At 39.5% G+C, this 27,147-nt stretch overlaps 1 protein-coding gene across 1 annotated transcript in view; it reads right to left on the minus strand.

The window, feature by feature from the left end:
* TFAP2D (transcription factor AP-2 delta) overlaps positions 1 to 27,147 on the minus strand; it is a 56,103-nt gene that overhangs the window by 26,283 nt on the left and 2,673 nt on the right. Inside the window, exons 3-6 of the mRNA XM_041743001.1 lie at positions 24,712 to 24,772; positions 14,990 to 15,155; positions 14,696 to 14,814; positions 349 to 490 (exon numbers count right to left, since the gene is read on the minus strand). Of these exons, the coding sequence (XP_041598935.1) occupies positions 349 to 490; positions 14,696 to 14,814; positions 14,990 to 15,155; positions 24,712 to 24,772 (488 nt within the window). The remainder of the gene's footprint in view (positions 1 to 348; positions 491 to 14,695; positions 14,815 to 14,989; positions 15,156 to 24,711; positions 24,773 to 27,147) is intronic.

Genomic DNA, 27,147 nt, shown 5'->3' on the forward strand with positions numbered 1-27,147 from the left:
AGTGGTTTAGACCAAATCACATAGCAGCTAATGACACAATTGCCTGGAATCTACATTTCCTAAACATACTTTTCTCTTAAGAATTCCTGCATATTCTGGAGAGTTTTCCAAAAACCATTATCAATGTCAAAGATAGAACCATCACTAAACAAAGGCAGTTTGTAAATCTTGCTATGGGTGCAAGGCTGGGGGTGGTGGGATGTCCATGTGTAATACATCTAACTGCTGAAGTGTGAGAACCCCTGCTTTACAGAACTGGTACCTTCTAGACTGTTTCCCTCACTCAAAAAAAAAAAAAAAAAAGGAAAAACTGAGAGAAGGCATATAGAGACTTCCCATTCTGCTTACTTGGTCGCTAGGATCATCTTTTTTCTTGCTGTCTGTTCTTTCTGTTCCATATGTTGTCTGGCAAGATGTTCTCCTACAGCTTTGGCTGGAAACTCTGTTTCACAAGTGTAGCCAAAATCCCGAGCCAAGTGTAAAGCTTCCCCTGTTGGCAGACAATAAAAGTCAGTTTTTCACAAATGTCTAAACTCAGTAAGAGTAACACTTTATGTTTTCCTCAAGCCTCATTCCTCCTTGTGGTCAGATGGATTATTTTTCCTATTTATTCTAAATAATCCCAGGGAAAGGACTTTTGGGGTGGGGTATGGCGTAGGAAGAGGAGAAACAGAAACAGGGAAGCTACTTAGCAAGCGGAGGTTTGTGAAAGGCTGATGGGGAAAACAGGAAGGTTCTAGGAGTTTTGACTTCCCTAGAGTCTCTGACCATTATACCAGTTTGGCTTCTCAGATCCTACACATTAATGTCTTAGGGAGAAAGCTCCACGAGCTTGCCATTCTGTTGTTGTTCAATCTTAGTGCATCTGAAATATTCAGATATCTTTCCCATGAGATCTATCAAAATACTGACAAAGGGTCCAAGTAACTTTTCAAAGAACCTGGAACACTTCGGAAAGGGGAGATAAATGAATTTTATCAATTTTGTACCATTATATTGCCAAGGACACTATATTGTGTGATTATAGTACCAGCATTGTCTGGCTTTCTGGCAGGCTTCAGTACCTTTCAGCACACTGCACAATGCTTCTTATGTACATTATTAAAAACAGAACGCTTTTTAAGGACAATAATATCATAAATAACTTTTGGTCTTTCACAAAAATCTTAAACCTGAGTAAATTTGTAAGAAAAAAGGTAAAAATGGTCTACCGGCAAAGTAAGGTTTGGCAATGTATTTCAAACTCGAAAACAACAGTGATTTTAAAGCTCAACCCAAATTTCACCTGAGTATCAAAACTTAAAAAAAAAAAAAAAAGCAAGCTTTCACTGCACATATACTGAGCACCTCTTTTGCTCAAGGTGCCGTGCTATGTAGGAGTGATAAAGGATATAAAAGGGCCCTCTGTGTTTCCAGGACAATGATGATCATACCCATAATAATAGGAAAAACACCTCAGTAGCATTTTATAATTTATATTGCCTCCTATATGAACACTACCATCAGTTCATGTTTACTGACATTATGTTGATATTATATATAACAAAAGCTATTGTACTATAAGTATCAAATGAGTGTTACAGATAAAATGTTTTCCAAAAGTTTAAAGGGGAAGAAGGTGGTCATCATGGGGAATTAGATAATGTTTTGTGAATTACCAATCATGATTTCCACCTCCCGCCACCCCCGTTTCAAAGCAGTGGCAGGTTTTTAGTTAAGACTTTCATATTCACGTGGTAGGAAACAGATTGTTTGTCATCCCTTCTAAATAGGAAGTTGACATAACTACATCGAGAGGGTCTCTATATTAGTTTGGGTAGTGATAGTTATTGAAGGGCCACAGTTTTAGATAAAGCTGCAATGTAGAAGAAATATTTTTTTTTAGAAGAAATATTTTTAAAGTGCTTATTACCAGCAGTTTATCCCCCTAACTTATTAGGAAAGAAAATCCATGCATATATCACAGAAAAATGGCACAAAGATTTTAAGACATTGTAATGCCATCTATATGATCACTTTTGCTAGAAAAATGACAGAAGGGAGATAATTCAAGACATTTCAAACTTGAGATATAAAGTCGGAAACAGTGGCCACAGCATGTGATAGAGAATAAGCTCATGTGATCTTAGGACTTACAAGTATCTTGCCACTAACACAATAATCCATTCACAGTGTCATCTTTGTACAGCATGTGGAGTTGTGTATATTGATATATCTGCATATTGCAATATTGTCACAGAAAGGGATATTTGGATAACATTTTCATAGACTATTATATATATTTATCCTCCACTGCTTATGCAGGAGTGGGACAAGTGAAGCAGTGCAAACAGGAGGGTGGCAGCATGTCTCTTAAATTTTATGCTAAAACCTGATTCTGGCCCATTATATGCAAAGCTCTCACCGGGAGGTAGTTTTTAAAACAGTTTGAATGGAACAGCTGCTATTTACATTTACACTGACAGCCAGATCCTTCCTTCCCTTAGTTCTGTTTACTGCTTTCTCTTGCTTGCAATGTAACATTGTTACTGGATGTATAGCAATGCTACATCAAAAGAAGTGGCAAGTGAAGACACTCTGATATGTAGTTTAAAAATGTGTATTATGACACAAAAGCTTTGTGTGTGGGGGCCCAAGAATGAATGAATGAATGAATCAGTGAATTACAACACACATGATATTCAGTAAGGTTGACAAATCTGTAGTTAAATCCTGTACAGCAGGTATCTTAGAGTCAACAAGTTTAAGAAAAATAGAAGTTTTAGGATCAAGAAAGCACATGAAAGGGTGCCTGGGTGGTTCAGTCAGTTAAGTATCAGACTCTTGGTCTCATGGGTTGTGAGATCGAGCCCCACGATGGGCTCCACACTCAGTGGGGAGTCTGCTTGAAGATTCTTTCCCTCTGCCCCTCCCTCATGCACATGTGTGTTCACATGTGCACATCCTGTAACTCAAATAAGTAAACCTTTTTTAAAAAAAGTTTTAAAAAACATGTGAACAATATTCTAGGGGATCTGACTGATTCATGAAGATAACAATCAATGAATTTCTTGGTGTCTGTGGTGGGACAAGATGCCCATGTGAACTACAAGCAAGTGTGGTGACCTGGTGGGAGAATGATCTGGGAAGGGCGGAGAACATTTGTCCTTCTATCTCCATATGGCAAATATTGCTGTGTCAACTCATATCTTTGTGAGATGAGGTAGGATGCCCTAGTTCTTTGTTTGCAAGACAGGCGTAAGCCATTTTTAAATTTTAATATGCTGTGCAACTTGATAAACCAGTCCCCTCCACTCTTTTTTACACAACTGAAGCAATACAATAACTTTAGCATGTATGACCATTTTATATCATGTCATTTCAAGAATATTTTAGAAGTAGGATGGATGTTTGGGGCTAAGGGTTATTGCTTGCACAGGAGTATTTTAATTGCAAGGCTTTAGAATCTATAAGTGAAGCAGGGCTTACCCTGCTTCCAAAAAAAGTAGAAACCCCTAAGAAGCATTCATTTTTTCAATAATGACATCAGCAGTGGGTGACTCATACTGAATAACTGTCTCAAACCAACAGAAGTAAAATTACAGAATATGAGAAGAGCATAAAAAAGGACTTGCTCCCTGATGTCAGGGCACTCATTTTTCACACTCAAAAGCAAATAGTGACCAACTATGGGAAAATTTTAGGAAAAGTTTAAATGTCCATCACTGATGCAGCCTAGAAGTGGAAAGTTAATGGGAAAATGTTTTCTGGATCGCTTGTTTTTACTGAATTTCTGGATTCCCACACTATTTAACAAGAAGAAGATCTAAATATATTTTTAAATAGAAATAAATGCAGCTAGTTTTCAACCATTTGTAAGTCATTAAGGATTTTTCCTTCCTTTATTGTATTTAGGGAAAATGTACACTAATTTGCACTAAAGGATACTTCTATATTGTTAACACCAGGTGATTCTTACCAACTGCCACTGTAACAATATTGCCCTAAAAACAATTTAGCTTAGTATCACAATACCCAATGTTATTCAATAAAAGCAACAATTCATATGTGTTAACTTCTAGTCACATATCTATGATTTCAATTTTATTCATATGTGTTAACTTCTAGTCACATATCTATGATTTCAATTTTATTTATATGTATGTGAAATAAGCATATTCAAATCTGTCTGTGGGATTATTCCAAGAAGCACCTATTAGAAAGCAAACTTGAGGGGTGCCTGACTGACTCAGTCCATAAAGCATGTGACTCTTGCTGCAATACTGGATGTAGAGATTACTTAAAAATCAAAGTCTTAAAAAAAAAAAAAAAGAAAATTTGGGAATGTTTTTAAAACTGGATATTCCATTAAATAAACTGTCATATAATATCAACTTATAGTAAACTCTAGAGCTGAGGGACAAAATTAATATATTATAGGCTTCCCAAACTATTTTGAAAGGAATGTACTCTATAGCACTACATATAATACAATCTCATGACATAAATAAGTGCCTTATAATGTGGTAGTTTCCTAGTTTAAAGATGATTTTGTTTAAACACCAACACTTTGTTTTTCAAAGCAATAGTTTTGTTTCCCATTCCACACCCTACACTTAGCGTATCAACTGATTCATAAGAGGTACTCAGTAAACATCTGTCAAAGGAACAAGCTTTCAAATATCTTATTGGTTAGTTATAACAATAGTCTTGTGAAAACTTCTAAAGAAAACAGTGAAAAACTAGAACAAAGAGAATTGTTAGAAAGAATGAACTATATTAGAAAATCCATAAAAATAGAGTGTATCATTACATCAAGGGAGCCAGCCATTTTTTAAAATAGACAATACATGTACTTTTCAACACTTGCTGCTCCCATAACCTGGGTTTTTTTGTTTTTGTTTTTATTTTTTTGTTTTTGTTTTTAATGTACAGGTGTGACCCCATGTCAATTAACTCTAAGTATGTGCATATTTTGAAAGCTTCTAGGGACGCCTGGGTGGCTCCCTTTGGCACAGAGCGTGATCCCGGAGTCCCAGGATTAAGTCCCACATTGGGCTCCCTGTGAGGAGCCTGCTTCTCCCTCTGCCTGTGTCTCTGCCTCTCTCGCTCTCGCTCTGTGTGGCCATCATGAATAAATAAATAAAATCTAAAAAAAAAAAAAAAAAAAAACCTACTGTCCTAAGCTGAAGGGAAAGCATTGAGTAGGGATTAGCCGTATACCTTCACGAAATACAAGTATTCTGTGGCTTATACAAAAGGATGATAGTCATTATAAAGTCAATTTTAAAGGATACAGACCTCTGTCTATCTGCACCCTTGCATAGAGTTGTGCCTTATCTGGCTCATATGGTATAAATTCTATAAAGAAAAGGAGAGACGCCTGGCTTGCTTAGTTGGTAGAACATGCAACTCTTGATCTCAGGATCATGAATTCAAACCCCACATTGGGAATGGAGCCTATAGAAAAATAAATAAATAAATAAATAAATAAATAAATAAATAAATATTAAAAAATAAAAACAAAAAAATGGAAATGGGTGGTAGAAGTAGAAACAAGAGCCCTGCTAAGGAAATGAAGTAGTCAATCTACTGAAAAAGTGTATTTGGAGAGTGATGTAGTGTAAAATGAAGCTTGCTTTTCATACTAGTAGCGAAAAGATGAGTTTTCAATAAAAGGTGTTGGGACAACTGGGTGGCCATCTGGAAAAAAACAAATGAAATTGGATCTATATCATGCATTTAACGACAAAACAAGGTCCAGATGGATCAACGATTTAAACATAAAAAATAGAACCACAAAGTAATTAGAACATGGGAGAATTCTTTTATAGCTTTGGAATAAAAAAAGACTTTTAAAATATTACAGTTAAAACTAAAAACCATGATATAAGATGTATGAGACATATAGTTATACCAATATCAAAAAGCCTATATGACTTAGACCTAAACAAATAAGAAAACCAACGAAAAACTCCTAACAGCAAACAGACAAATCAAAGCTAGTGATGGGGAGGCTTTGCAACTCAGATTAGAGACATTCAGCCAGATTTATCATATATAATGAGCATTCACCAATCAATAAGAAAAAATATTTAAAAATGCCTCATAGGGACAAAGTAAATGAACAGACAGCTAAGTTCATTAAATTCTGCTAGGAACACTCAACTCAATCTCCTTTATAACTGAGGTGCATTTTTTTTAACCCATCAAATTAGCAAAGATCAAAAAGTTGATAGCACTCTCTTTGGGCTCAAGTATAGGGTGCTCCCCTTGCTGGTGGGGTCATAAACATTTAACCACTATGGAGAACAATCTTCCAAAATCTGCTAAAATTACAAACTCGAATATCTTTTGATCCTGCAACATTCCCAGCAATTTATTGAATAAATGTACTTGCATATCTGCAGAATTATTTATGTAAATGTAAGGTTACTCATTGTATAATTCACAATTTGCAATGGCTGAAGATTGTAAACATATATATAATAATCAATAGGGAACTAGCTAAATAAATTATGAGACATTCAAACAAGGGAATACCATGAGTGTTTAAAAGAATGGACAACTGGTAATCCCTGAGAAAAAACACTATTATAAGGTGTGCAAAAAGAACCTAACAGCAGAATAGTGTGTATAGAATACTATAATTTCTTTTAAAAATTAAGAAATCCCATGCATACATACACATATCCTCGGAAGGAAATAGAGAACCCATTTGTTTAATAGAACATTTATTTTCCTCCAGGAAGGGAGCTGAACAACTAGGGAATAGAGTAAAGAGCAGATATTTTACTATATGCTCTTTTGTAACTTTTATGTTTTCTACTATTTAAATAAATTATCTACTAAAATCATATTAATTCAAAAGTAAAATTAATCTCTGATTCCGTTCTTAAGAGAGATTGAATTCTAAATTCAAATATTTGTTGTAAATTAAAACACAGGCAATTCCAAAATTGCCTTTGCTATTCAGCAGGATATAGACAATAACAGGAAGAACTACAGTCTATAATTTTATTAAAATACCTATGAATTTTGATAAATGTCAATAACGGAAATAAAGTAGAAACTGAGTGTTTGAAAAGCACATTAGTCAAGGCAAGAAAACTTGATATACCTATACTCAGTCACTACACCTTTTCTCTTGGAAAGAGTTCATTGCCAAGTCAGTTTTTCTAGACTGTGAGTATATTTAATCCTACATAAGATGTATGAGACAGATGTAGCAGCAATGAGTGAGGAGCATCAAAGATCTGTCCTTTCTTTACATACCATACAGCATCATTGCTGAGAAGACTGTGTCCAGCTAGAGATTACATTTTCTAGTATACCCCATACCTTTGGGATTGGATGTGGCCACATGACTAGTTCTTGGACTGTGAACAGTAGTAATATGGGTCACTTCCTGGCCAAGTGAGTAAGAAGCTGTGTACTTTTGTCATCATGTATCTCCTTATTGTGAGCTCAATGAATGGGACTCCTAGGACCTAGAGAAAGAAATAACTATAGATGGAAGGACTCTGGGTCCTTGAATGAAACTGTGAGAAAGTACCCCTGGTGAGGAACTCCCACATCAGACTATGATGAGAAATAAGCTTCTACCATGTTAAGCCACTGAACATTTGGGAATTAACTGTTATAATAGCTAACATCATCCTAACCATTACAGATATTACAATCTTTACTTATAAACTAAGAAAATGAAGCTGAGTCAGGTTAAGTAACCAGCTCAAAATCTGACAAAATTTCAAAGGTCACTTTATTTGGAGCAGGAGAGACATACTTGCTGAAGGGATAACACATTTTGCAAGTGGGACAACTAGCTCATATTAAGTTAGAAGTTCAGGGCAAGGCCTAGAAGCTTACATTTTTTGAAACTAAAGAATGAAACAACAGCAACAAAGGATTTAAACTCAAAAAGAGTGAATGGAAATTATATACAATATTGGTAAATGGTCCCCTTTCTTTTGTTGGTGTATATTCACACTCTCCTCTGTTCTATACTGTTTTGAAATACACACACACACACACACACACACACACACACACACACACACACGATTTGACCCCATCACAACAGAATGCAAGTCAAGGTATTTATGTTAATGGACGTAAGCAGTGCTTTCAGAATGCCTGGTGTTGCCCAAGAATGTTACATGAGCTTTTGCAAATTCAGCAGAACTGTCCCAGGAAAGCACCCACTCCAGTGAACAAAACTTCCCTCCAGCAACACTCTACAACTTTAACCATCTTGGAAAACCTCACATGAGGGGGGAGCAATGGGTAGGAATAATTACATCATTGAATCCTCATGTTTATTTTAATAACCACTGACTCTGCAAAGATTGTTCTGCAATAAAACACAGAGAGGGCAGCTAATAGAAGCTGCTGATTCATAAATAATAAATAAATAGTAGGGATATTAGAATGAGAACAATAATATTGGCCAAATCCTTTGAATGTTTTTCAAAGATAGAAGTATTTCCACTATAGAAGATTATACCAAGATCTCCTCAGAAAGGTATGTGTATTGGGTTAAACAACTCTAACCCACAATATTTTCCAGAGAGTAACATCTCTCTGATGTTAGAAAACCAGAATGAAACAGAAGAGAAGTCACAGAAATATGATTAAAACAGAGGAAACAAAAAGAACATCAAATTTATGATAAAGGGGGTAACAAGAAGTTATATCAGCTACTAATTATATATCTAAAACCCCTTAGATGAAGGCATATGGATAAAAAGAGAATATTATCTACTTTACATTCTGGGGACTGTGGATTCAAATTCAAATTCAAATTCATATCTCAGTCTAGTTCAAACATGTCTGTTATATGGGCCCAAAAAATCCCCACTCTAAATATCTGCTTTATCAAAGTTTTCATTTTCAAACAACTTTGTGAAGTCAGTTTCAAGTTCTTCATTCCAGCAGTTACTAGGTACAATGATATCAGAAATGCTGTGAATTATTTAAATATACATTTGCATTAAATAGCCCTCTCCTTTAAATTCTTAAAATAATCCCTAAAATGATTACTTTAATATATTGATTTAAGAACAATTTTAAGATGGCACTATTAGTTGAATAACTCCATTTAAAAGAAATACAGGGGAAAGTTATTATAAAACAATTAAAAACAATGATGGAAAGCCCAAGGCAAGCATAGAAATTTGGATTATTATGATGAAACTACTGTTATGCCAACGACTGGGGGGAGTTTTTGAAAAACAAATGTTCATTTGCTTTTACAAAGTTTATATCATCTCTGCATGGAATGCCTACTAGTGTATCCATGCACTACTTTTTTTTTTTTTTTTTGAAATTTCTACCAAAACAGAACCAATGGCAATGCTGTATTCAAATCTTTCCCAGAAGGGGGCTGACAACTACTATGACATCATAGAAGGCTGACATTCATGAAATTTATTTCTAAGTCTAGTGTATGAGGAATAAAGCCAGTTAGATATTAGCTCATTTGTGCTTAAACCCTGTACCAAAATGGGGGTGGGGTGAGGTGTGTGACTGGATACTAACAGTATATTGGACCATCAGGATGTTTGAGAAATAACTCTATAAGAGTCTCAATCAACAGTCTTAAAAGACATTTAAGATATATCAAAATAAAAATTTCTACACAGGTTAAGAGACAATCAACAAAACTGTAAGGCAAACTGTAGAATGGGAGAAGATATTTGCAAATGACTCATCTGATAAACTGTTAGTATCCAAATATATGAAGAATTTATACAACTCGACAGCCAAAAACCAAATAATCCAATTTAAAAATGGGCAGAGGGCCTGAATAGACATTTTTCCAAAGAAGACATCCAGGTTACTAACAGACACATGAAAAGATGTTCATCATCACTTACCATCAGGGAAATGCAAATCAAAACCACAGAGAAATATCACCTTACACCTGTCAGAATGGCTAAAAAGAAACAACAGGTGTTGGAGAGAATGAAGGGAGGAGAGAACACTGGTGTATTGCTGGTGGGAATGCAAACTGGTGGAACCACTATGGAAAACAGCATAGAGGTTCCTCAAAAAGTTAAAAATAGAACTGCCCTACTGCCCCAGTGATCATACTACTGGGTATTTACCCTAATTCAAAGGGATACATGCACCCCTATGTTTATAGCAGTCTTATTTACAATAGCCAAGCTATAGGGACAGTCCAAGTGTTCATTGGTTGATTGGTTGTTCATGTACACATACACACACAATGGAATATTCAGCCAAAGAAAGAATGAAATCTTGCCATTTACAATGACGTTGGTGAAGCTAGAGAGTATAACACTAGGGAAAATAAGTCAGTAAGAGAAAGTGAGTAAGAGAATTACTGTATCATTTCACTTATATGTGGAATTTAGGAAACAAAACAAATGAGCAATAGGAATAAAAAGGGAGAGAGACAAACCGAGAAACAGACTCTTTATGAGAACAAACTGAGAGAACAAACAGAAAGGAGGGGTTTAGAGGGAGGGATGAAATAGATGATGGAGATGAAGGAAGGCATTTGTGATGAGCACCAGGTGATGTATGGAATTGTTGAATCACTATATTTTACACCTAAACCTAATATTACACTATATGTTAACTAACTGGGATTAAAATAAAGCTTTTTAAAAAGAGAGTCATTTAAGAAAAGCTATATTACTAGATACTGGTATTCAAATATACATATGGGTTATTGAAGAAAATCTAGGAGGGACGCCTGGGTGGCTCAGCAGTTGAGCATCTGCCTTCAGCTCAGGGCTTGATCCTAAGGTCCTAGAATCGAGTCCTGCATCAGGCTCCCCACAGGGAGCCTGCTTCTCCCTCTGCCTATGTCTCTGCCTCTATCTGTGTCTCTCATGAATAAATAAATAAATCCTTAAAAATAAATAAATAAACTTTAAATAAAAAAAGAAAATCTAGGAGATAAATGGGAAATATCAATAAGAATGGTCAAAAAATACTATTCCTTCCCATAAGAACTGATGGACGATTTTTGATGACTAGCAATATAGTTTTAGAATTTCTGAAAAAAATTAATCTGAAATGTTGCTGGCTCTTACAATACATGTTTGACAGGAGACAAGTTTCACCCAAAGATATGGTCAGTTTAAAGTCTTACAAGCACCAACTGGTAAATATGGGGAAGTTTTTAATTTACCACTTAAAATTATACAAGCATTTTTTTTTTTTTACATTGGGATAATGGCACGCTGTTCATTGTTGCAAACTTTACAAACACTAAACATTTCTGAACAGCTAGCCAGCTTTTCAGTTAACTCCTTCACTAGTCCCCCACACCCACACGACTTAGGAGTTATCATCTCTGTGACCTAAACATTTGTCAAAATGGGCACCAGAAACAATAACACAAATGGTGATCCTACCATGAAGATTATCTAGTGTTTTCTAGCTAGTGAGTACAGTCACCAAAAGGCAATGTTTAAGACATTTTGAGGGAACTTTTTAAAAACACTTTGCTGAATTCTCATTTAAGGAAGTATGTGAGTAATTTTGCATGGCCCTGCCCCACCAAGCAAACAATCAGAGAAAGTTATTCTCTGTGGGCGCTATTCAGAGAGTCAGCAGACAAAAACCGAGCCTGAGTGGGCACCCAGCACAGCTGCCCTTTCACTAAAGAATCTGAAAGAACTGAATCAGACCCATATTAGTGCAAAAAAAGGACCAAAATCCTTAAAGTACTGAAGAGAAGCATTAACTATGTCAAACTTCCAGGGGTTTTGATAAGTCAGAATTAAGTCACCATTATTCTGTATACATCTAGCATCATCTACAGGATTCCAAAGACTATGTGCCTACTGCACAAAATGGCATCTTGCTGGATGGAAAAGAGTCATCAGGTGTCATAACCAACCCAACCAAAATGTGAGAATAAAAATATACAGGAGAGTCCTCAACAACACAACTGCTCTTCAGGTCAGCCCAGCGATAAAATGAATCCTATTTTAATTTAGATGGCATATCCTTGTTCTTCAAGTATTAGATTCTCTCCATGTGCTAAGACAACTTACAGTTTTTTAAACTGTGGATCATGACTCAGTATGAGTTTTGAAATAAATTTAGTAGGTTTATAATCAGCATTTAAAAAGAACACAAAAATATGGAATCATATAAAAATCAGAGAATATAACACATCATAGTAAAACTTTTAAGTGTGTGTGTGGGGGTGGAGAGACAGAGAGATAGTGTGCATATGCATTTGAGGGTTATAATACATGGAGAGTTAAGGGATGCAAAAGGTCCTTTTGCCTCTAAATATATTTTCCTCGGCAGCCCCGGTGGCTCAGCGGTTTAGCGCCACCTTCAGCCCAAGGCGTGATCCTGGAGACCCAGGATGGAGTCCTACGGCAGGCTCCCTGCATGGAGCCTGCTTCTCCCTCTGCCTATGTCTCTGCCTCTTTTTGTGTGTGTCTTTTACGAATAAATAAATAAAATATTTTAAAATAAATAAATAAATATGTTTTCCTCAATTCCATCACAGTGAGTGTCTAGAATTAAACAATAAAAAATGTATTTCTCTACATCATGAGGATTTAGGGGATTTCAAAAGCATCCAATTAAAGTGTCTGGAAAGAATAAAATCTTAGGTTTCATCAGCCAAGGCTGATGTGACTCCTCCATGAACACACATCAAATGAATAGAACACAGTTAGCTAGATACTTCTACGGTAGGAAAGGTATGTTGAAGAGTTGACAGCAAGACCACAAAGATCATCCTAGGAGTTCACATATTTAACTTGTACTTCTTCTGTTAGCATAGATTCATGATTCCTACACAGGATACTTCAGTGCTTGGTTACCATAAAAATCAGTAAGAAGACTTGTGAATATACCCTTTTATGTATGGCTCTTCAGATATATTGGCCAGTATATTCACAGACACTACAGAAAATGGTCTTTGTTATGGCCTTTAATTTTCACACTTACTACAAATTTTATGAGAATTCAGCCAGTCCATCCTAGGAAGTGGAAAGGATTTCAAGAAACATTTAGATCAATGATCCTTAAACATCATAATACATTACAATCATTGGGGATGTTGAAAAAAGAATAGATGTCTGGGGCCATACCCCCAGAGATTGAGTTTCAAATGGTTAGGGAAGGGGCCCAAAAATTTTTTATAAACCTCCCAAGTTGATTTTCCTGCAGAGTTGGGTTTAAGAGCCAATCAAGTCCTACCACTCATATGATTCTTCAATGCACTTCCTTACGTTCTGAGTGTTTTGTTCTATTGTTAAATAGCTATAATTATCTTCTTACTTAAATTTAACAGGAATCTGTCTACTTTTAGAATCAACCCATGTGTCATTTTTTTCTACCTCATCCTTTCCCCAGTACTCCCAACCCATATGAACGGATGACAGGTCAACTTCTACCATCCGTCAGTTCTCAGTATCAGCACACACAAGCAAACACATCACAAAACATAGGACAATAGTAATGGTAATACCAGTTAAATGTTGGTGGTCAATAATGTTGTTGTTGTTGTCATTACTGCAATTAGGGAACAAAGCAAATGTCTAGAACATGCTGGTTTACAAAGTTATACAGTAAATGGTATGAATTGATAATCTGGATAAAGGCAAGATTTTTTTTTAAGATTTTATTTTTCATGAGAGAGAGGGAGAGAGAGAGAGAGAGAGGCAGAGACATTGGCAGAGGGAGAAGCAGGCTCCCTGCAGGGAGCCTGGCATGGGACTCCATCCCAGGTCTCCAGGATAAGGCCCTGGGCTGAAGGTGGCGCTAAACCGCTGAGCCACTCAGGCTGCCCAAGGCAAGATTTTTTTTTTTTTTTTTTTTTTTTTTTTTTTTTGCGTATGTTTCCCTTACTTTTCACTTCCTATAGTGCCTTATAGACAATAGAGTAACCAAGGCAAGAAAAGTTTCACAAGTGTGTTTAGGTGAGTTTTGATAAAAAGCCCCCTTTGTTCAGATTTAAAATAATAGCATTCTGGGTTATGGAAGAACTCTCCTTTGACATTCAAAAGCTCCCCCAAAACGTTAAAAATAAGCCTCCAATAATACCTCTTCTTAAAAGAAGTTTGAATAAGATTATGTAGTTTAGTCCTTACAGAAGAAACAAAAAGGAAAAGGTAAGTTTGGAAAACAATACCTTCTGGGAATATATTACTGCCTCTGTCTCTATATCACTGGTTAACCTTAACCCCTCTGTAACTCAGCTTATCCACCCATAAAGCTATGGAACTTCACTGTACTTTAAGAGATGCCTACTAGGATTAACACAATATGCTCTCAGGCTTGGTATCCTGCCTAGACTCCTGTGAACACTATATAAAGGGTGATTACTTATCCTATAGAGCATGTTGCACTGCATAATAATTAGGTAAACCAGATTTACCTGAACTCCAAGATAAATAGTAATAAAAACGACAGTAGCAAAGCCAGTTTTTTTTTTTTTTTGCTGTTATTTAGAAAATACTGGTCGAAGTACTTAAATCTTGCATTGTCTTCTTCTTTATTTTTGCCAGGATTAGTATATTAAATGACATTTTAATTATCTAAGCCTTATGTTGTCTAATTTAGTTATCTTTGTCATGATTAACTGGGAAATTCACCTGTAACTGTTAACTGTCTTGCTTAATACTATAGACAAAAAATGAAACAGCATAATCCCGACAAATCTGAGTTTGTTAACTTTCTACCATTACCTTGCAGAGCTGAAAAATCATACCTTCAACTAAGGAAGTAAGGAGGGTAACATTGGCTGCTTTCCGTCTTCCTGCTGGCAAATTCAGGCCAAGCCTATCCAGTTTCTCTCTCAGGCAGCGGCCCCCATTCTTGGATTTTGCTCTGCCCAAAAACAAAATAAAAACTGGGTTTTGAAAGTTCACATTCTAAGGGAATTGATGAGAGGATGTGACCAGGTGGGGAATTCAACGTGAGACCAAAGGCCTAAAGGCAGAGGGCTGAGGAGTATTGTATCAGTACAGTTAGAAGATACAATGTGCCAGAAAACAATTCTTACCTTCTCAAAATGCCTCCCAGGAGTGAAGCATTGAGGCATTCAGGTGGTGAGAGGCGCCTCTTCACCTCAGCAATGGTCACCTTGTATTTGGAAGTTGAACTGAGAAGGGACAAACGGCCAGGGACAGAGCAAAACAAGTCTGTGGGGTTGACCACACATGTGCCACCTTGAAGGGGGGGGGGAAATATATTACATATTAGTGACAGCGAGAGGAGATAATTGCACGAAAGACAGTTAACATCAAGGCACTTCTTGGGATTTGGGAATACATGGCAACAACTATTCTCATGTATACATCACCTGGATCATCTCAGAAAGCTCCTCTGAAGATGTCCTTTCAAATAACAATAAAGACTTTATCCTTCAAATATCATATAAAACATGTTTGTGGGGTTACAATTTTTAGCAAAAATTAGCATCCTATCTAGTGTTGGCTGGCTCATCAGTGCTAATTTTGACATATACACACACAAAACACACTTCAAAGAACCCCAAACTCCACCAGTTAACCCCACAGAGGGTATGTATTATTTTTTCATTTCTCTGAGTATGCATGTATGTGCAATATATACAATGGATGGATATATTTTACACATGACTTACAATGTAGACAAGAGTTTTGAAATCTCTTTTCCGAATTGTTTGAAAATGTCCATCTCTTTTCGCTTATCCACTTACCAACTGTAGGTACTGGAATAACTCAGTTTCCAGGTACCACCAAAAATAATCAGCCCATTGTCATAAATTTTCAACCCATGTGGGTGTGGATGATAGGTCACATCTCTCTACCACATGCTAAGATCTCAGGATTGGCATACACAGTCAAATACAGCACAGGACTTAGAACGTAGTAATGGTTACATTAAATGTTAGTGGCTAATGATATTATTGTTTTGGTTGTTGTTATTATCATTATTACTATTAGGAAACAATGCAAAGATAACTGCTAATAGCTAAGTCACCAAAGCAAGTTTGCCATCCTAGGGCCCCTGGAGCAGAATCGTTTTGTCTCCAAGCTCCAGAGAGCCCCTTGAGTTTTGCTCTCCTCTAGGGTAACAGAGTACATTCCCTAACTTCAGGCACCTAAAGTAGACTTGAGGACCCAAGATGATAATCATTGAAGAGAGTTTCCTGCTGCCCAGTTCTCCCATACTGCAAAAATCCTGACCAAAGTCCATACTGCTAACATGGTGGCTACACAGCCCTGACATTTAAGGCGGCCTCTTCATGCATTGAACAATCTGAAGGCCAAGCTTATGAGGTTCATTGGCAAGTTCAAATTCAAGGCTTGCTTTCCTGAGCACACATTTGGTTCTTCAACTATGGGAGATCTTAAGACTCATCTCCAAAAAAAGGTCAAATTCTATGGGAGAAAAGAGAAAAATAGGTGGAAGAAGAAAAACAAGCAGGAGAGTGTTGCCCAAAATCTTTTTACTCAAAGGGACTACCCTCAACTGGCAGCACTGACATCTCCTGGGAGCTTGCTAGAAATGCAGAATCTCAGGTCCAACTTCAGACATTCTGGGTCAGAATCTGCATTATAACAAGATCCCCAGGAGGTTCATGAGCACATTAAAGTTTGAGAAACCCTGTCTAGGACTTGCTACTTGCCTCTCACATAGCTCCTCCCCTCCTTTACTAGGCCGCTCAGGTACAATGTATTGCTGAGGTTTCTGGCATTCAGATTTAGCTGTGTTTTCTGGGCACTGTGGCTAAGGAACCTGGGAGGATATTTAAAAACGTGAAGGGGTCCTGGATCTGAGTGGAGAGACAGGTTAACTTTACCTCACTCTTAAAGTGTTTCTACCCCTGTACTACCTGGAATTCTTGGAGGCTGCCCTAGAGTCATCCAAGTTTCCCCTAAAAGTATTGGGACAAATGTCTTTCTCCTTGACATTGGTAAGGCTGGTGATCACCTTGAATGATCTCCCAAAACAGAAGAGAGGATATTGCAAATATTGGAGTAGCCAGCCTTCTCCAAACTGGAAGACAAGTCCTGTACACTTGGCTAAATTCCCAATGTTAGTGTCTGGAAACTGGCCCTCGGTCTGAAATCTGAGAGGTCACAATCTGTCAAACTGTCAAACTGAAATCCTTTTCCTGGCATTAAACTTGTGGTTAACATAGCAGAAAACCATGCAAATGCCTTCCTCAGGAGTTCCTGACACAAATTCACCTGGGCTTCCCCAATTTTCATTGTCATAGAGAATTTTAAAGCTCATCATCATCGTCGTCATCATCATCATCATCATAGTTTTCCCAGATTTGGGGGCCTGGAACTACCATTATCCTTTCATTGATTCTCTCCCTTTATACCTACAGATACAAGATGCATTTTACAAATAAACTCTTATATGGCTTTTCAAAAGTTGAGATGAACAAGAATATATCAATGAAGCTGGCTTTTAGCATCATACTGTCAGGCTCAGGACCCTGATCACTTTAGGACTTAGGTCATTGTGGGGTCATGTGAAGCAAAAATATTAAGAAATCATGTCTATATTAAAATTCAAAGAGCTCTCTTCTGAAAATGGGCCTCCACCCACAGTCATGGAATCACAAGCAAATTTACATTCTTACATAAGCCCTCTTCACTTGTACAATAGCCAATACACAACTGAGGACACAAGGAATCTTATCCAATGGTTCTCAAGTAAATTATGAGAGAAGAATATTTGTGCATGTGTTACTTTCCCAGCAAGCCAAGGGAAAAGAAGGACACAGTTTTAGACCTTTTCTAATATATAGTGGGTTAGAAACCTAATTTAGGGAGCCACAGAAGAATATAAAATATTTTTTTGGGGAAAAAAAAAGGAGTTAAATCTGGCTTTCTCCAATTGGAAAATTGTCCCCTTTTGGCAAAGTGAATCCCATGTGCTGAAAGCCAGCTGCTCCCAGGGAAGTCACTGGATCTGCTACCTACCCAAGTGCTATCTCCCCAGGCTCCGGGTCTTTCCTGCATCCAGGTTGGGCTTTTGGCTTATGCTCAAATAAGCATTTATTAGGTAAGTTACACAGGCTGCATATTAAGAGTATGCTTTATGCACACACAAACTGCCTGGAGGATTTATTTTGTATTCAGAATTAGCCATCAACTCTAGAGGCTTTTATTTTTTATGTCACAGCATCTTTAAAGGGAATTTCTGTTGCTTTGATAGTTGGCATTGCTGCAGCCTTGGGGAACTCTCTCGTCCTGGCTAAAGATTTGGCAACTTGTAGAATTTACAGCAGCATGGAGAACCTGGTATCTTTCTTCTCAGTGGTTTATTTTTGGGGGAGGAAGAAAAGAGTAATGGGTCAACATAACCAGATTTTTGCATTTAGAATGAAGGTTCAGAGATTCTTTAAGGGGATCCAGACCACAGATAGCAATGATGAGATTTCAAAGGAAAGTTAGGAGAGTTGACCATGCCAAGCCATTTATAGTACTCATCTCCAGTGTTACCAGCTGAAGTCCTTCATGGTGCCTTTGTTGCATGTTGGCTCTTATTGAAATTATGTAGCGTTCATTCTATATCCAGCACTCCAGTTAGAGGTATCTCTGGCCCCACAATCCGGGTATTCATAGTGCCCAGAAGTAAAACTTCTATGGAGGGCACTATTTTCAAAACTGAAATTTGGAGATAGGGCTTCCCATTTCTAACTCAAATCTGTAGCTGTAGAAACAGGCATAAGAAATCAGGTACTATCTACTTAAGGTCACCAGTCTAGAACATGACTATCATAAAAGGGATAACTTTGCCATAGCAACAGGGAAATGTCAGCCAAAGAAACTGCAGGGGACAAAACTAGGCATGAAAAACACACAATGCAGATCCTTCAACTGCCTGAACTTGTTTGATCTCATGAGGCCAAAGGAAAACCAGGCGGGGCTTTGCCCTTTCTGGTGTGGCTGGAGACACCTGGCGCTGGGTTGTCAGACACAGTATGGTCTGCGAGTAAGAGGCTGGTCAACTCAACGACCCATGCGACCTTTGAGGAATAACTCTGAGCCTTGGTCTGTCCTTTTGCAAAATGGGGATCCTCACGCCCGCCCCATTCACTTCCCCAGCGCGTGGGGAGCAGCAAAGGAAAATGGACGCACCTGTGCTCAGCAACCTGAGTGAAGCCCACTCAACTCCGCCACTGCGTTGAGCACCTACCACGTCTCAGGGGTGCGAGCTGCGGGGCGCAACAGGATCCCCACCCACCTTTTGCGCCGCTGCGGAATACAAGGACAAGCGCCGACGCCTGAGCGCGCTTTTCCTCGTCTCATCCAGGCAATTAGGGCAGAGGAAACAGCCGCGGCCGTCTCCAAGGAACCGTGGCTCTCCTGGCGCCCCCAAAGCTGCCTCTGAGCCACGTGCCCCCTCTGGGTGCCTTCCTCTCTAAGAGAGCGGGCGATGGCTGGAGGCCCCGCGCGCTGGGCAGGTGCGATACCTCGCGGCTGGCTTGCGGGCGCCCGGCCCTGACGCGCAGCCTCTCCCTCTCCAAAGCCGCAGCGCCGCCCCACTCCCCGCCGCTTCGGTGTTGACATAATTAGACCAAATCTTGAGAGCAAAATAAATGTTCTGTTCGCCTTACAGCCAAACAGATGTTTACAATTCAAATGAAAGAAATACAAACGGCAGGGATTTTTTTTCTCCCCTTCTTCATCTCCAGTGATCGCTCGTTTTTTTCTGACACATTAAAAATGTGTAAGCGATTATAGGAGTTTCCTGTCCCTGTTTGTTCTGCGGGTGCCTTTCTGTGAGGTGTGCGTGTGAGCTGGGTGGGGTAGGATCATTCGCTGCTGCTTCCTCTCCAGCCCTTCGCCCTTCTCAATCCCAAACCTCCCGTGTAATCCCCTCGTTTCTCCTCCCCACCCCCCGTAGCAGATACTAATTGTAATCAAGCAGCAAAGGGATAGTGGTTTAATTGCAATCAAATAGGCCTCAAATGATGCATCAGCCGCTAACTGAGCTGTTTGAGGGAAGGATATACCCTTACAGGTATAACTGGATTACCAGGTTTGAACACGCTCCTCCCAGTGCAGATTCCAGGCAGAACAAAAGAAGGGAGGTCTTCACTAAGAGACTTACTGGTTTAATGTGGCAGTGGGTGTGTAATTGTGTGTGTGTGAATTAATCCCCATTTCTCAATGCAGGGAGTGTTTTGATTCTTGTTATTTTCAAAGCAACAAAGAAATGAGAGAGAAGGCAGTAGGCTAAGGAAAAGGTGCTCCCCTACCCCTGCAAAAGAAAAAAAAAAGGCTTTTAAGAAACCATGCTTATAGATCCTTTGGTATATGAATTTTAGTCTTCATATAAAGAAGATTGGATTCCAAATCTGCAGCATCTGTATTTGGGGACTAACGAGGCAGGAGAGGTGTGTTTCTGCTGTATTTTCAAAATGGATGAGCTTTAGAGATGAGTTTTGGCGATTCTAGTAAAGAGAGATTCTGGGGGGCCTGACAAAAGAAGAGGAACAAGGCTTCCCACCCTACTCCAATGTAACTCCTTCTGGAAGCCGCTGAAAGAGCCCGAGTCTCTTTCTAACTCGAGTTCCAAAGCTCAGGGCCCTCGCAAAACTGAAAGCGCAGAATCAGCTCATCCATCCTCCTGCCCAAGCAGCCTGTGGGCAGCCGGCTGTGGGGGCTGTAGAAGGGAAAAGCGGTCAGGTGCATCCACCCGGTTATTGGCAGACTGGGTGATTGATGCTAAACTCCATTTCACAGAAGCATTTTAAAAAAATTAAATCAGATCTGACAATGTTTGTACCTCAGCGTAAATGCCTCCTCCTTGGCGTGCCAGTCACCTCTAAGCAATCTGACAAACTCCAGCTCTCTTAAAACGTGCAGGGTTCAGATCATATTAATTCCCCAAAAATGTTTTGATTCAAAGTAGTTTGTATTTTGTGTAGCCACGGGCAATCCGGAAAGCGCTCCTGCCTGCCCGTGGCCGGGTCCGCTCCCTCTCCGCGTGGCCCAGAGGCTATGGCGGTATTTAAGCGTCTGAAATTAGCCTGGGGCTGCAAGGCAGAGTGATCACAAAGCGAAACAAGGGCGCTTCCCCTCTTCACTTTTTTCATTTTTTCTTTCTTCCTTTTTTTTTTTTTTTTTTTGAGTTTGCCATCCCGATTTCTCAAAAAAGACCAGGGCCAAAATGTCACTTCTCACCCAACTATGGGAAAGCTGAGTCCTCTCGTCTCACCTCCATCCTCGTCTGAAGGCCACAGTCCCCTACCCAACTGAACCCCTACCCCCGCCATTCCAATCTAGACCCATTCATTATTAGCATCATCATCATCGTCGTCGTCGTCATCAACATTGTTCTACTATTAAATTCTCAGAGCGAGAAATGAAAGGGACCAGCGCCTGACAAAGGGGAGGAGGCCATGAGGGAGCCTCAGAAGATTCATGGGGAAAAGAAGAGTGGGTTTTCCTTTCTTTTTTTAATGATTAAAAACACAGACGACTCCTGTAAATAGAAGCCTCATTTCTTCAAGAGATGCCTTTTGAAACCCAGTATCTGAATATTCAACGAAGGCAAAGCTCCACTCTGTACGTACAACATTAATATGATCTCTGCAGAATTTGCTACTCAGAAATATTAACATATCAAAGCCGAAGCCGGAGGCGAGAGAAGCTATCGATACTCGAGCGCAGGGTAAAGTAAAGATTATTGGTTCTGATGGTTGGAGTGGCGGGGCTGCGGGCAAAATCGTGCACACCATTAAGCGAGAGTGAGCGCGCGGGAGCTGTACCTCCGAGGCGGTGGCAAATATTTTATCTAGGTGGTAATTACCTTGCCGCTGCCCCTCTTAGGCGCTTTCTTTGGCTACCAGGCCTTCATTAGAGGCAAAAACAATATGACTGCCACTTATCGAAGTGAGTCAGAGAAGTGGTATTTTGTTCTTTGCAAAGTAAACAGAAATGGCCAAATTTAAAGAACTGAGCACCTCCCTCAACCCCCCCACCCTCAACACCACACACACACACACACACACACACACACACACACTGCAAACCAGGATAGCCTCTCCCTGGTGAACTCATGTGGGCACTTTGTGGTCTTTCTTCTTGAAGAGTACTCAGGAGACTTTGCAAGTGAAATCTGTTTTGTTCCTCCCCACAGTAAATTCTGGAAATCATTGGAAATGTAAGTTTATCAGAGAACTTAGCAGGGGGAGGAAAGATAGCAAAAAGTTGTGCTTTTCAAGAAATCATGTTTCCTGTGGAGAGTCACCTGTAAACATGGATTAGAAGAGAAACAGAACATTCCTATCTAAACAAAACATTACACAATATGGCAATAAGGCAGACTGCCTGACTTAGTGTCCTTCTGAATTGTGATGAACAAAGGTGACTTGAGCTATTTGTAGTAAGAATACAGTGCACCACCAAGACAACAGAGAGAAGGGGCTTCTTTAGCTCTTCTTCGAAAACGGGGAGTCCTGAGTTGAGGGGCTGGGCAGACTCCTGCAGGATGTACAAAACCTTTTAAGCAAGACTTCCTTGCTATCCATTTGTAAATTGTCATGAACATTGATTGTTTCAGAGTAACAGACGCACACAGACACACACTTGGTCTCCGGGGTTCAACCAAGTTAATTGGCCTTTCTCTAAGACATGTGGAAATGGAATAAACTCAGCAGCTAAATTCTGAATTCCTTTGCAGGGTGGGGGGTGGGGGGAGGAGGTCTGGGGTTTAGTCAAACAATACAGATAAAAGCCCCAAGTTACCGCCCCTTTCTCTTTGGAGCTATGTTGGACTCCTAAAAGATCAATATTTGGTTTAAAATAACAGGATCCACACTGATGTTTCAGGTGAAACTAAGTGACACCGAATCCTACAAGAACAATAAAACATTACCTAAGGAAGACCATTTCTGTGGCCCTCATAGGACAGGACCACAGTTCCCATTTTGTAGTTCCCCAAGAGCCTAGGCCTTTCTTGGTGGTGGTGGGGAATGCTGAGGGGGTGTCCCCTAAATCTCCAAAAACTCAACTGATTACCTAGCCACCTCCCTTCCAGCTCCCGCCCTCGGTCTCAAATAATTCCCACCCTCAGCCAGCCACTGTAAGATCTGATGCAATTTCCAAGCGTTGAGAAGGTGATCGAGGAGCCAGTGCCGAACTGAGCGCGTCTACCGCAGTAGCGCCAGCCGGGCTCTGGGAGGAGCCGGCTCTGGGCGCTAATTAGTGGCGCTGTCCTTCAGCACCACCGACATCTCCGTGCGCCCTGAGCGCTCAGCCTCACCTTTAGCGTGACCGCCCCAACAGACCCAGATCAGCATGTCTCACCAGACACCTCTCTCACTATGCATTTTAACCCCTCCCTTGAACCGTATGTGTATTTTAATTCAATTCTCACCAGTCTTGGGACTATTTCATATCGCTTCAACATGGCTGAATGTTAGTTAGCCTGGCTGACAAGCTTGATGTTACTCATTAAAAAAAAAAAAAAAATCCTTATGGAGCAACACTACTGTTGTTGTTGTTGTTGTTTTTTTTAATAGTTTCCAATCTCCATTGAGTGAAACAACAGAGTTGAAGGGCTATTCCAAGTACCCACTATGACAATTGTCCAGTTCCAAAAGAAAGGCAATCTGTGTTTTCTTTCCTCCTCGATTTAAATGGAATTTCATATCGGACACCCAGTTGTAAAGCCTGAAGTTTAAACATGAAAGAATCCACTTCTTTCTTCGGGAAAGCAGTGGAATCTTTCAACAAGCTTTGAAAGGGATGGGCAGGAACTGGAGGACATTTATTTGGTGCCATCAGAAGTGATTCGGTCTTTAGTAGTTCAGTTACTAAAGACAACTGCGGCCCTGGAGCTGGAATTAGCCCTGGTGAATAGGCCACATCTTATTAATTCGTATGAAGTTGGGATAACAGCTGGTCCCCTTGCCTTGTGTGCTCCTCGGGTTACTCAGCTTTGCTAGGAAAATAAGCTTCAGAGGCTCTGGGTACAGTTAAGTGGGGAAGCCAGCAAAATCTGCACTGCCTTGAGGCCCTTAAAATGTCATAGTTCAAAACCTTTTGTCAAAATGGAACATCTGAGATGCAGCCCCCCTCAGTGTCTGAGCCAAAATCAACAGCTCTCAACTCTTGCCTCTCCCCCACCCCTTCCAATTCCATGGGTAACTCTGGATTCAGATGTTTTCCTCAACAGATGGGAACAAGAAAGCTTTATCCGGTACAGTTAACACCACCTCCTCCTCCCACCTCCCTTAAAGAAAGAAATGTTCTGGACACTTAGAAAAATAAGGGCAGCTACAATATTGGTGTTTCATTAGCCTTCCCTGAAGCCTCAACGAATCTAGCCTTTCATAGAATCCTTCAAAGCCTCAAGCTAACACCATCACCTCAATCACCCAGGCTGTGGCTGGCACATTTAGGGCTAAAAGGGACCAGAAATTCTGCTTGGGGATGTGGTGATAGAGAAAAGAGGTGTGAGAAGGATTTTTTCCCTTTCTTTTCTTTTCTTTTCTTTTTTCTCCTCCCCCAACCCCTCAACTTTGATTTTGTCACTGTTCCATGAAGAACAACAAATTGCTTCTATCACAGCTCTTTGGGGCCCAGGCTGGGTTCAGGCCTCAATGGAGGACGGGAGTATGCCTATGTGGGACAAAAGTAATTGACCATGAGCAGTTGTTTTCTTAATCATCAGACAAGGGATCTGATGCTTAACAGCACCACTAGATCTTCAAAACAAAGTATCAGATGAGAGAAGAATGTTTCATTTTAACACATCACTTACCTCTTCTTATCACTCCACCTTGACCATTGAGAACAAGCCCACACTGGGCTTCCACGGAACCCTTAATAAAAGAAAAACAATTAAAAGCACTCAAAGAAATACTAATAGGTATGACCACATGAGTTAAGTCTCTCAATCTGCCCCATTCCCGAACCCCATATCCCCATAGTAGACATTTGAAAGTAACCATTGAGCTGGAGCAAGTTTGGCAGCACACATGATTTTAAGGGGAAAAAAGTACCAGAAAAACCACAATCTAAAAGTTGTATAAATCTTAAGGTATGTATTTTGCAGTACCATACAATATTATACTTCAAAGCACCTGAGTGCCTTTCATCTTGACATAAGGGAATGAGAAGCCCTTTGAGTCTCCATCAAGGCACATAGCACATATATAGACAGTTTCCACGGCACTTTCTGCGTGGTGCAAATTATACTAAGAGTGTCAAGTCTGGCACTGTGGGTTTCTTGGGAGCTCAGAGGAGCCATTTCAAGTGCAGGCTTCAAGATATCTGATGTTGGTTCTGCTTTACCACAGAAGTAGGAGTATCCTACCCAAAATATGTCTTAGAGGGGAAACACCTTCAGGCTCACCCACAGGAGATCCTTAGGCTCCTAATGGATTGAGGGATCATGTGAGCTGGGAAGAAGGAAAGGGTTTGCTGATTTTTGATTAAGAAAAATAAAAAATTTCTCTCTCTTTTTTCCCCTGAGTTGAAATGTGTTAAAGGCTCATTTTCCTTTACAAACAAACGAGGTATTGGACATGAAAGAGGCCTTGAAGGGTGTTAACCTACCCAACAGCCCGTGAAGAGTTAAGTAAATGCGGAGAGAGTCGGTGCATAATAAAAACCCACTTTACAAAACAACCTTTACAGCCCTGGCTCCCTTTCGCTTCCCCATTTTCACCATATTGAGGCAGGCCTGTAAGACCCCCTTTTCAACCTACTCACGAGCTCTTTCTTATTTTAAATGTTCTGCCTTAAAGTGATTATCAAATCAATATGAAAAAAAAAAACTTGGAGACTGAGCATAAATTAAAGCGGTGATGGGAAAAGGTGTGACAGTTTCCTTTGTTGGCCATAGCAAATCTTTTTAGGGGACTCAAAGATGGAACTGAAGCCACAAGACTGTTTGCATCTGTTAGGCAGACTTAGACCGCCATGCAAACCATTGGACTTTCACTTAAAATTCTGTGCAGGGAAAAGTATATTTACATTTGTTGCATTTGAAATGAGGCATATGCTGATGAATGTTTTAAAAAGGAAGAAATAAAAGGAGAGAGACGGGTTTCTCCCACACATCCCCTCCCTATTTCTCTTGTTAAAAGTAGCTATTACTTTTTTTCTCTTTCTTTTTCATTCTGCCAACTAAATCCAGCAGGAGTGGAAGAAAATAACTTGCCAGATTTACAACTTGCTTCATATATATATACATACATATATATATGCATATACACACAATGATATATACATATATAGATATGCCTTAGACATAGATACATAAATATATCACATATCATACTCCTCAATTTCTTCTAGGATCTTGAAGTGTTTCTCCCAGTATGAATATTCCCTCAGTATGAACAATAAGCTGAAGAAAGACTAAAAATATAAAACAGACATAGACTGAAAAAAAGTCTCAAAATATCCGAAATGTAGAGGGTAAAGGGCCCCAAGCCTCTCCAAGAGAGTGAACCACTTTCCCTCCCATTCTCTGGCGCACTGTTAAGATGTTTATTTTCTTAGAAGAAATGAATCTTGGTCTCTACACTTAACAAACTTTCCCCCCTCATAAGTAAAACATGTTGTTTGGTCGGATGACATTGCATAAATGACCAGTTGAATGGCACTAAGTCGAAAATTGGATAAACTACGGTGTTCTTTTGCACGGGATTCGCTCTTTGTCTGGTGCTTGCAAATGTTCTAATCCCCTCTTTTGAAAAATGCCCGGCTTTGTGCCTAGCACAGAAAAAAAATTTGTACAGATACAAAAAAATCAGCAGCAGACGCGGCTATTAAAAGGAGTAAATAGGTTTTAGTTGAGCTAAGCATTGAATGGCAGATTTTTTCCCCCTTGAGACATAAGGGGATCCTTGTGAAAAATGTAAAAATGTTCTGAGCGTATAAAATTATTTTGTGAATATAAATGTAGAAAGTCAAGGTTTATGGAGCCAAATCTCTTTTCTTGTGTGCCGATCTTGTGCCCACGGCTCTTTGTTGGGACAGTAAGGGCTTTCACTTTAATTTTAAAATAATCTCTTGCTCAGAGGTAAATGAGGGGAAAAGATTTTCTGTGCGCAACAAGGAATCTCTTACGTCTCCAACTCGTGCTTTTGGAGTATCTCCCCTTCGTTGTGGAGACTGTGGAGAGGTGGCCAGCTTTGTGCGGACTGAAAAAGTAGGGACTCAGCTATTGCTGTCCTTTCAGCCAAAA

Source organism: Vulpes lagopus, chromosome 1 (assembly GCF_018345385.1).
Source record: "Vulpes lagopus strain Blue_001 chromosome 1, ASM1834538v1, whole genome shotgun sequence".
NCBI classification, from domain to species: domain Eukaryota; kingdom Metazoa; phylum Chordata; class Mammalia; order Carnivora; family Canidae; genus Vulpes; species Vulpes lagopus.